General features: G+C 33.9%; 1 protein-coding gene across 1 annotated transcript in view; it reads left to right on the plus strand.

Annotated features, from left to right (window-relative positions):
* Nucleotides 1-12,348, plus strand: part of LOC148277246 (uncharacterized) — a 39,048-nt gene that overhangs the window by 17,178 nt on the left and 9,522 nt on the right. Inside the window, exons 8-16 of the mRNA XM_088233141.1 lie at nt 936-1,102; nt 2,132-2,267; nt 3,445-3,611; nt 4,629-4,775; nt 6,544-6,725; nt 7,580-7,983; nt 9,104-9,175; nt 10,396-10,513; nt 11,047-11,109. Of these exons, the coding sequence (XP_088089267.1) occupies nt 936-1,102; nt 2,132-2,267; nt 3,445-3,611; nt 4,629-4,775; nt 6,544-6,725; nt 7,580-7,983; nt 9,104-9,175; nt 10,396-10,513; nt 11,047-11,109 (1,456 nt within the window). The remainder of the gene's footprint in view (nt 1-935; nt 1,103-2,131; nt 2,268-3,444; nt 3,612-4,628; nt 4,776-6,543; nt 6,726-7,579; nt 7,984-9,103; nt 9,176-10,395; nt 10,514-11,046; nt 11,110-12,348) is intronic.

Here is a 12,348-nt window from a genome sequence, read left to right on the forward strand (position 1 = left end):
ATAAGACATTGTTTAAAATTGAATATTACAACTAGAATTATCGTATTGAAAAAAAAAAAAAAATACAGTTCTATAAAAAAAGGTTTTAACTAAACTATTTCAATATTTTAAAATTTTTTATGGTATTACTGATTGCATAATTTTACGTAGAAATAAAGGAAAAATTTATGTGATTTAAAATGCTTATATTTCTTTTCAAAAACAAAAAAATAAGATTCTGCCGCGGCCATCTCCTTTTTAAATTTATTATCTTCAAATCATTATTAAAAATTTAAGTTCAATACTTAGTCTTTATTGAGATCCCAGATTAATAAGCTTAGTCTAAATTTTGAAATTGCGTAATCTGCCGGTCTGAAAGTAATTATATATAAATAAAAAAATAAATTAAAAAAAAATACAGTTCTATAAAAAAAGGATTTAACTAAACTATTTCAATATTTTTAAATTTTTTATGGTATTACTGATTGCATAATTTACGTAGAAATAAAGGAAAATTTTACAAAAATTTATGTGCTTTAAAATGCTTATATTTCTTTTCAAAAACAAAAAAATAAAATTCTGCCGCGGCCATCTCCTTTTTAAATTTATTATCTTTAAATCATTTTAAGAAAAATCAGTTCAATACTTAGTCTTTATTGAGATCCCAGATTAATAAGCTTAGTCTAAATTTGAAATGGCGTAATCTGCCGGTCTAAAAGTAATTATATTTTAGTTATATGAAACTTCGAAGTACATTTTTTGATAGAAATACCTATAAAAAGTATTGTTTTTATCTCATACATAATTTTTAATTTTTTTTATTGCGCGATTTTTAACAAACATTCGTTTTAAAATGGCAAAATCGTATGATTTCCTAATTTTGCGTTCGTTTTACCAGACTACAGCCTTAAACATTTTCATTGACAACTGTAATGTATGTATGTATATTCTTTCAGGTGTATCAGTGGATTGGTGCCGGCCGCGATACAGACTCTCACCTGAACCAATTGTGCTCCCAGTGGCTGCTGCACCGTCAGGCTCCCCCGACTCCGACACCTGCCCCACCTACCATAGCCCCCTCCATCTCAACAGAGAGAGCTCAATCTCCTCTCAATAATGCAAAGTAAGATACAACCCAATTTATGTGAAATTAGAGGCAAAAAAAAGTGGTAGGTGCGAAATAGGCAATTAAGGTCTGCTGTGGAGGTAACTTATTAAAATGTTAAAAAAATATGTGCGCTAAGAAACAGACGTAAAGTTTACTATAAACAAACTGTCATTTACTTAAACATACTTAATTTTAATTGATTTTGCCGTTTGCAATTTTCATATAAAATTGTATAGAGTAAACCAGGTGAATAATTTTATAAAAAAATAAATATAAAACAACTTTGTTTTTAACCACTTTTTTTTTTCGACCAACCAGTTTCAAAGCTACACAAGCTTCTTTATCACGGAATAAGTTAATTATAACAAGGTTGTTTTATATTCATTTTATTATAATTAATAACCACAAAGTTAGTGCTTTAAATATATATTTTTTTTAAAAATATGAAAAATTAAAAAAATAAAAATATATGTATTTTCAATTAATTTAATATTCTATCAAACGCAAACTTGTCTTTAAAAATTTAGTCTGCCATAAAAATTGGAGACGGATGGACATTGCGTCGCTCGAGGTATTGTTGATGACCTATGAAAAACATGTTTTTGTGCATCGTATAACTCACGCGTGTTCGCCAGCCCGCTGCCTTTCCTTATTTTTGTGGTACAAGGTTTCTTTTAATGGACTAAAATACACATATTTTATTGTAAAATTGGATTGTTTGATGTGAGACTGGGGTATTTTTCGTAGAGGCTATTCTAGTTTTTCACATTCCTCCGAATTTAATGAAGAACACAGACAAAAAGCAGTACACGAGATATAGGCGCATCAGCAATGGCTGCCTGCCTATAACGAATAATAATAATTTAAAAATTTACAAATGATTTGATATTTAAATTTGTCTCCATGTAGAGGCTTGTCTAGTGAAATAATCAAATAGAAAAATATGCATAAATGTTCTTCCTCAATATTTAATTTTAAAAGTCACTTAACGCTGTGTTGGCCCATCAATTGCATTTTAAAGTTTGTGTCATTGTTGATTTATAGATGGACCAATAGATGCCATGTCTCTCCAACGGAATTGGAATCATTCAGAGTGCAAGAGAGATCCAGGTTCCAGAGACCACATCGTGCCTTCACCTATCGCTTATCCCGTGGGAATGCTGTAGTTGGACCCTTGAAGGTTATAAATAATAACATAAAGTTAATTTAATTCGATTTTCTAGGTCCCAATATGTTTAATATGTTGCCCAATGTTTGCAATTGTTTTATTTTATTATTATTATTAAATTTAGGGCAGGCAGCTATCAGCTGATATGTCCCTATCTTGTCTCTGGTAAGTTTATTTCACTTGCTACATATGTCCAATTTGTTTTTAAATATATTAACAGATGGTGCCATAACTATTTCTCGAGGCTGACCATTCCACGCATCTACAGATCTGCTATTGATATTTTTTAGGCTTCTCTAAAGGCCGTTTTACATTAGGCATAAAATAGTACAAGATCTTGTGCAACTTCTTGCGCAGTTTTTTGAACAATAATTATTGGGCCAGATCTTGGGCCATTTTATTAGCTGTTTTACATTGGGCAGTTTCTTGCGCGTAAGAATGCGTAGTACGTAGTGTTCGACGCCATTAGAGACAACTAACAATATATTATTATTTTTGCGATCAACAACCAACATAAGGCTTCTAAATCAACATGGATTGTGAACATTTGCTCTTAGCAGCTCTTGCAGTGTCTACAGTCTGCAGTCTACCCAAAAAGTTCTTTTTAAAAAATGACAAAAAACTCAATGCCAATAAATAGATTTACATACTTATTTTGTTTTTTCGATAAATAAATTGTTGATTTTATAATAATCTTTCTTAGTTTCCATTCAAATTAAATAAATAAAATTACACAAGCAACCACAAATAATTTAATACGCCTTGAAAATTGAAGTTGACAGATGACAGTTAACAATATTATAGTGGGATGCGCGCGCAGATATTGGCCCAAATATTGTTTGAAAAATAGGACGTGTTTTATGTTTTTGGAATTTGACCACATATTTCATCCAATTTGTGTATTTACAACACAAAATTTATTGGACCAAATTCTGCACAAGATCTTGTACCATTTATTGACCAATATAAAACGGGCTTAATTTCATCGACTTAAAATTTTATACGTAAGAAAATATATAATTTATTTATTATTCGTGAGCTGTCGGTTTGTGCTATTATTGATCTTAGGTGACCATTTAAATATTTATTTTCTTGTTATATTTAAATTTGCGATTTGGAGATGTCTATAAACTATTTTTATATAGTTTTTTCTTGTGATTTTAATGTTTGTATTTTTTTCTTTCTTCAGGGTGTTTACGCCAGTGAAGAGAGTGAAGGCAAGAGGGGAGCACGCGGGCATAGCTTGTTAGCGCCAGGTCGCCCTAGGCATGTCACTCTCCTGGCCCTGGTGCGGGACGCTGTAGCTTGTCTGCCCAGTGGAGAAGGAACCAGAGCACACATCACCGCTCTGCTTAGGTAACTTATTTAGGGTGTTTATACCTGTAAAGCTAAAGGGGATGTGATTACAGATGGCTGCAAAATAAATTATTACGTTAATGGACACTTTTTTGCCCACAGAATCTACTTATATAGACACAAATCATAATTTTCTTATTTTTTGGAATATTTCACTTTCAATCGGACCATAGTTGATGGTTTGAAGTAAATCTTATTTGACTAATATACTGGGACACTTTTGTTAGTGACTGTTTTTTATTTGGACACAATATCTCCTCCTACCATATAATTACTTCAGTTTCACGTAGGCTAAGCCGTTTTTGCACTATCAATATCATTTGGACTGACGGCTATAGCTGTCGTTTCCTAAATGAGAGACACCATTTTGGCAGCTATAGCTGTCATTTCCTAAATGAGAGACACTATTTTGGCAGCTATAGCTGTCATTTCCTAAATAGGAGACACCATTTTGAAGGTTATCAAACATGTTCAAACATTCTATGGCATTTAGCTAGGTGCTAATTAATGAAGAAGTTCAGTGGTTTTTTATATTTGTTTTATAGACTATTAAACTAAGCCAAATATTATTTTATTTTATTTTATTTTTATGTATCGTATCACTGCTATAATTTTTTTAAGTTTTGAATTTCTGAAATTATTCTGCGAGCGATGTCCCAAGTTCTCTTCCGCTTCTACTCGGTCAGCTCTGCCAATCAATCCGTTGGCAGTAAGTAAACTGGGAATCTTCCACAACTCTCTTATCATTGGTTGATTCATATGAACTAGTGACGTCGTTCAAAGTAGTTAGTTTTCATTAAAAAAAAAATTCATACATCTTCGTGAAACTTGGCCGTATAATTGAATGCTCTAATTTTTACCACGTGTAAGAAAACATGTTTTGTATCCAATTTCCTCTGGTGCTGAAGTTCCTCATTATGGTTATTTTGGTTGGTTGGGAAAAATTCCCATCTTGCGATAAACCACCAAGTACGGTTAACTAAAGTTAGTAATAAATAAATATGTGTTATATTGCAGGCGGTCTCAGTACCTGGTGCCCGAGGCTCCCGAGCAAGCCCTACAGGCAGCAGTGAGTGGGGCTCTCGACAGAATGCACTGTGCCCCCGATCCGTGTGTCCGATACCTGCCCGCAAGGAAACTGTGGCACTACTTGCACAGAGATAGGTATACCGATTTACTATCCATATATATGAACATTAATATATACAGGTTGGGCCTCAACTATATTCGCGGTTTGTTTTGTTATTTTTTTATTAATACGTAGGGCGGACGCGGTGCGAAGGGTAGTGTTAGATTGGCTATTTCGTGGAATTTTTAGTCGCCATAGAGCCATTCACGGAAAGGCATCACGCGTTTTGCGTTCGCGCATATTACGTAAACAATTATTCCGTGAAGATTTCGAGACGAATGTACCGGGCTCTCTTTGGTTTACAAGACATTAGTCAAGCACCTGGAGCAAAGTCTATTCGGGAATTGATCAAAATGTTTAAGACAACCGGCTCAACAGTAAGAATAATGAATGAAGGCCACCCGAAGTCGCTGAGAATACCAGAAGTTATTCAGCGTGTTAGTGAATCAGTAAGGGAAAATCCGCAACAATCAACTCGCAAGAGAAGTCAAACCGTAAACAGCAGGAGGACCGCTTTATGAAGAATTTTACACCACGGTTTACATCTAAAAGCCTATAAAATTTAACTGATGAAGTTGAAGCCGAATGATTCCTATCTTCAACCGTTTTAAGGAGATGTTCCCCGGGAAACTCATTTCACGAGGAGGAGACATTGAGTGGCCTCTACGGAACCCGGATCTCAGCCCGTGTGATTATTTTTTGTGGGGTACTTAAAATCAAGAGTCTATGAAGACAATCCAATAACAATAAATCAGTTAAAACAAAACATTGTACGGGAAATTAACGCCATCCCACGGGCAATGACATGTGACAATGAATTTGCGAATCCGCCTTAAACAATGTAAACAAGTTGGTGGAACTCACTTGGTCAATATAATTTTTAAAACTTAGATATTATTAAAATTTCCATTTATTGTAGTTTCTGAAAAAATAAATAAAACATTTAGAAGTTCTACAATTATTAAATTATTGGTAATTGAAAATAGGTATACATTTAAGACCCACCCTATACTTATTTTATTTATTATTTTAAACACTTATTTTGTTAGTGACCATGGCTATATAGACTATACTCGATGAATACATTAGCTACGAACCTTTTTGATAATAAATTACTCATATATGCTGTGAGCACCGCTTACTGGTGCTGTCATAGGTTCTCACAGACGTATGTAAGCACCGCAGTGAATGAGTTAAATATGCCATCGTTTTTCTGCATGCAGCTCTAAATTTATGACTATTTTTTTTGTTTATTGAAAATTACTGCATTTGAAATACAATATTCACAAAACTACAAAGACATAGGTCAAAAGAGGAATCAGACAGCGAGATGCAATGTCTCCAAAACTTTTTTCCATTGGGACTAGAACATATTTTCAAAAAGCTTGATTGGGAAAATAAAGGAATCCCCAGTAAGGGAAAACTCCTAAACCATCTACGTTTTGTTGATGATATTATGCTTATTAGTATGAAAACAAAGCTGACAGCAATACATATACCTAGGACATATATCCGACTAGGTGGAGAAAACTAGACTGCTAAGATTAGAAGAAGTTAGGAAGAAGAAGCTGTTGGAAAACTGACATGATCAGAGATCAGATCAAATGATAGGATCAGAGGTCCGATGTTCAAACACTTCTCTACCACAATCTATATCACTGAGTAATTTGCAACTGTCTAAAAAAGTTCCCAAAATTTTAATTGAAATATTTGGGTGATTCAAAAGAATGAAAATGTTTTTTATTTATTTATTATAGACTTATTTTTGCGATTGTAACAATATACATACCTACCTTTATTTAGGAGTGAAGAAGAGTTTGAGCGTCTCCATGCTGAGGTGCAGGGCCAGACCAAGGGTGGCAAGGCGGGGGGCGCAGGGGGAACGGGGGGCTCCAGTAAGCGCCCCTCCAGCTCTCGTCCCCGCGCCCGCCCCAGTAAGAAGACCGCCGCGGAGGCCCCCGCCAGCACTGCTATACCCGCACCAGGTGACTTGATAATTGCCGAGTGTTGACGATATGGATAATCTTTGATTGGCCCTATTACGATACGGAGCCGTTTTGTAATTTTGCCAGTCAATATGTATTTCGACTAAAATGGCAATCTGGCTGTGACAGATATAAATTATATTACAGTAAAACCTCGTTTTTACGTTTTCCGCTTTTTACACCAAAATATTTAGTTCCCATTTTTTTCCATGCATTCTCATTCGATTTTCCCCCCAATGAACGTTTTTCATAACCCTGGTTTTACGTCGAATTTTTTTCATAACTCATTCGATCTGTCAAAAGACGAGCCGCGCGCCGCCGCGTGAATGGAGAATAAAATCGAGGTAAATAAAAAATGTGTAAATTATTGTCTCAAACTAAATTCAAAGAAGGTGCAGTGTAATTGACCATTTTGTATTTGTTTGTATTACTACGTTCTTTTGTCTGTATTCCTCCACTGTAATACTGGGAAATTAGAAAAAGGTGATTGTGCTGACCATGTGTATTTGATTGATCACAAACTGACAAAACTGCAGTGAGGGGTACAATGAAAGTTTTTAAAGTTTATTTGTTTTGTTATTTTCGCGGTTTGATTGTAAAGAAATATTTAATTTTCGCTTAATTAGTTTTAAAAAAAAAAAATTATATTGATATGCGAAACTGAAGAAAGACTCAAGTCTTTATGAACTGTTTCGGGAAAGGGGTGGATGCTTTCATTGTGACCATTTTGTGTTAGTGTCTAATTTTGAAAAACGTAAAACAGGGGGTTTTACTGTATTAACACCCCCTCCCCCCTGTCAAGGGTGCTAAAAGTACTGTTTTGTCACAACACCTTTTTATTATTTATTTAACAGTAAACGCGCCTCCTACTATCAACAGCAGTATGGAGAGTGACGGAGACGGGGAAGATGCTAATGTGGACGTGGAGGGACCGGAGCCATGCATCCCCGAACTTTTCCGCCCGGAACCGCGCCAGGACATTGTGGTGAAGCAGGAGGCGGTGAGGCAGGAACCCGCTAGGCAGGAGATAGCCCGGCACGAGTTGGCTAGGCAAGAGCTCGCCAAGCAGGAATTCACCAGGCAAGAGCCTGTCAGGCAGGAGCCTGCCAAGCAAGAGCCCGTCAAGCAAGAGCCGGTGAGGCAAGAGCCGGTGAAGCTAGAAATCAAACACGACCCAGTTAAAGCAGAACCATTGAAGCAAATTCAACAAGTTGCGCCCACTCCAACTGCCCCCACTTCGCTTCTCCAGACCGATAAGGTATGTTTATTTATTAATTAATATTTGCATTCTTATGTTTTTCTAAAACATTTCATGCTTTTGGGCCATTTTCACAAGTTGTAAATAATTAGCTGTAAGAAAATGGGAATCTCGTTGTGATAGAGTGGGGTTTGGACCTCAGACCTCTGGTCCAAGCGTCCACAACCAAGTTCATTTTACTAACTACACGTGCCTTAAATTAATACATTTTAAATCAATAAATGCGTAGTAAGTGAGAATGTATGGGCCTTTCGGTTATTTAAAAGGATTAGCGGGTAACATATACCATTTCACAAATTAAGCTGTTTTGTGGAACAGTTTCTAGTTTGTAGTTGAGAGCAGCGTAGGCAGAAAATCTGGTACAAGCAACTGCATTAAAGTGTTATTTTTAGAAATAGCTTAATCCTAACTAACAAACTGTTTCAGCTGTTTTGGGAGAATAACCATTTTTAATTTATTTTTTTACCACCTCTAGAATACATACATTTTTTTGTTTTTTTACATTATTCACATTGATAGTTTTCTTTTATACTTTTCCTATTTCTCAAATTACATATCATTTGCCTACTCATCTCGATCTACTCCTAAATGCCTGCCTTCATTATTACTACTAGATGTAGATTGTACATTTTAATTCAGGAAAATAGGTCAAGCCTCTTTAACAGATGTTAAATTTTATAGTAAAAAGATTCTTCATTTTTCATTTTTTTACATATATGTGTATAATATCGCCCTGCTAGAATTAACCTCTCTGAAATTTTTAGATGTATGTTCTGCCGTGCAGATGATGAAATATCTTTAGACATGCTATATGAATGTGATGCTTTATATCACAAAAGAAGCCGCATCTTCGGTGGACCATTGGTCAAACCTGTGGATGTGAGAATACTTTCCTCCTACCTAATAACCCGTTACTTTAAGGACTTAGGCTTGGAGGAGATTTAGCAATAGGTATGAAAGCATTCGACTCCAAATTTACGAGAACCCGTCACAATAGATCTACACAGGTCGCAGTGACGTCAGGAGCTTGTTTGGCGCTGACCCCCATTTACTAGAACAAAAAAGAATGTGAATAATATAAATATTTTTTGTAACGTTTGTTGCATGACTTTGTTTTCAGATAAATTTAGCAGTTTCCAGCATATCTGGTACATCACTCTTACAGCCTCGCTCCTCTGTTATGTCTTCGTCGGTAAGTTCATATAACATAATATTATGTACACACCTAATAATGTTAGCTTCCAACTAGAACCATTTTAAACAACGAAAGAAACATCACAAAACAAGACTCAACATTTGCGTTTGATTATAGATGTTTAGAAAAAAATACTATTTTATTCCATGTACATTTAAGTACATGCAGACACCAAAACGTATAATATTATATAAATACATAAATGTACACATCACACACTCGATACAAAAATATCAACATTATTATGTAGCAGTAGAATTCTGTTTATCCGAACTCCAGTCATCGGGATATCCAAATATGCATCAGGATCGTTATCAGAAATAAGACGCTGGCAGGCGGTGCAAAAACAATTAACTATGCTAGACATGATTAAGTCAGTTTGTAATGTGATTCTAATTTGCTATATTATTTCAAAAGCCATAAAAAAGTGATTTTAGAGTAAATTTTGCATTTTCTTTCAAAACATTGTCTTAATTATTCAATGGTTAATCCAACTATCCGGATTTTTCATTTCCTTTCCAATTTTTTACTGTGATCATTGAAATAGCGGAATCATACATTTAGCCTAATTTTTATCGTAAAATATTTAGTGAATAATAATTCATGTGATGTTTGATCTTAAGAACTTTTTTGCTGTTATTTTTTTTTTGCCTGTGCTCAGGCGATCCCGGACAAGTGTTTTCAACTCTATAGCTGCTCTCGGATAAACGTCCTGAATAAGGGAATTGAGTGGAGTTAAGTCTGCCTTGTTGTTTAGTGGTTTGCCTACCATTCTTGAGGTCCTGGGTTCGATTCCTGGCGGGATGAATGAGAAATATTAATTTGAAAGGTTTTTTGAACTGCAATATTTCATTGTTCCTAGACAGGCACCTGAAGCAAAAGACTGATCATCTTAACTTCATGTAACAGATGATTGAACTATGCTGCGTTTATTTATTTTATTTGTTTAGATGGTAAACTAAAAGATTCACTTAAATTTACTTACCAGTATAACAATATCATTAATCAATAATGAAACTAAATACACCTAAATTAAATATATCTAAAAACTACTAACTAATTATTTCTATCCCTAATATGCAAATAGCACTACGCTTGAAAAGTGGAGATGCTTCATGCTGATGTTTGGTTTACCAATGCAGTGTCCTATGCGGAGGATCCAAAAAGGGGGATGATGCTGATTTTTTTTTCTCGTTTTCAATCAAAATGTTTTTTAGGTTGTTCGACAAGGTGCTGTAGGCGGTCGGAGTGTTGTGAGAGTTCTTAACTCATCTGCGTCAGGAAAAAGTCTTATTAGTCCGCAAGCCTTGAGGCCTTCTACGCCGCCACCTTCAGGTATCTAGTTTTATGATTTTTTCAAATAAACAAAATATTTACATTTTTTGGATTTACTCAAATATTTTTATTTGGCGGCAATTTTTAGTATGGCATTGTTAAATTGAAAAGTTCTGGTAGAATACGGAGGGAACCTCAGATCTCTGATCTAGAGTTTGCATCACTTCTACGAAGCCACAACTGTACTCAATTTACTTCAATCTGTTTTTTTTCTTCTATATTTTTATCATCAAATAAATAAAAAAATACATATTTAGATCTATAAGATATTAGTATTCAACTAACATTATGTATTAACTTGCATTTTCATTTGTAAAATTACAAATAAATATATACTAGACAAGGGTTTTTTTTGTCAAGATTTTTATTTCAACATAAATGATTTAAAGTGCATTTTGAATGTTCACTGATGGGCAGAATTGTGAATGTTACGCTGTGTTAAAAATAATAACCTATAAACACCACCAGTCAAATCATAAAATTTGTTCTACAATGTCTACAGAAATAATATAATATTTTATGTTTTTTTACAGCTCCACGACCGATGCAGTCTCAGGCTAAAGTGGTAGTGCAGCGACCGCAGGTTCAATCTACAGGTCGGGTTATTTTTTTACTAATATTATAACTTCATAGTCTCCCTCCTAAAACCTAATAAATGAAAACCACATTGTTTTTAATTTAATTTACTCGTGCTACTTTTTTGATAGCCATTTTGCCATATAAAGTTATTATTAAACTACAGTGAAACCCTGAAATTACGTTCCCTCGATTTGCGTTTTACCCTTATTTACATATTTTTATTTTATTTTTATTTATTAAGGAAAAACAACAGTTGTTATATAAGAATACAACTTATAAAAAATAGTACATACATCCAGTTAAAGTTTTTTACAAATATAATGAGAGAACATGTTACACGGTGAAGAGAAAAATAATATATTATATAAGACATGAGAAAAAAAAAAGAGCTTAATTTCTGTAGTTGAATTTTGAATTTTTTAGTACATTAAAATCCCAGTTTTACATTTTTTTCCGCAATTAACATCAGAGAAATTTGCAATCCACACCAAGAACTGACAACTCGAGAGTCTGAAGTTAGTTTCTATCATTAGACCAACTTTTTTATAAAAAATTGTAATTTTAAAGCCAATTTAATGTGTTTTGCAAACATTTATCGCTGCTATTTTCGTGTTTTGGACAACTCAAGAGTCTAAGTTAGTTTCTAATCGTTATACAAACTTGTTGGTTGGATAAATTGCTGTCCCCACCGAAAACTGACAGCGCAAGAGTCTGAAGTTAGTCTTTATCATTATACCAACTTGTTCGTAAGTTAAGTCGATAATCTAAATTTTTGCCGCCATTTTCGTGTTTTAGTTGTAATTTTAAAGATGGTTTATTGTGTTTTACAGACATTTATTATTTTCGAACATGATATTAAAAAAGTTGCAATAAAAATATGGGTCAAACATTGTTGCATAAATTTTTTCATAAAAAATAATTTGCCAAATTTACTTTTTTTACTCCCATGTACATTTTTTTTGTCGGTCCCTTAAAAAACGTAATTTAGGGGTTTTACTGTATTTATTAAATCTACTAAAACCCTAACATGTACAGTTTATTATCTTTAGTAAAATAAAAATTCATTATTTTGAGAGGCTCAATATTATTCTTTCCTATCCTGTAAATGTGTATTTATTCTCAAATTATAAATATGTTTTTATTCTCAATCCTGGAATAATCCATTGTATTTGTATTTAATATTAATTATTTAATTTTCAAAAATTAGATAAAGTGAGGGCATTGGTAAAAAGCAAAGATAGCAAACTCCTGTTTTA

Source organism: Micrasema longulum, unplaced genomic scaffold, assembly GCF_059751315.1.
Source record: "Micrasema longulum isolate JH-2025_06_02 unplaced genomic scaffold, ASM5975131v1 h1tg001064l, whole genome shotgun sequence".
NCBI lineage: Eukaryota > Metazoa > Arthropoda > Insecta > Trichoptera > Brachycentridae > Micrasema > Micrasema longulum.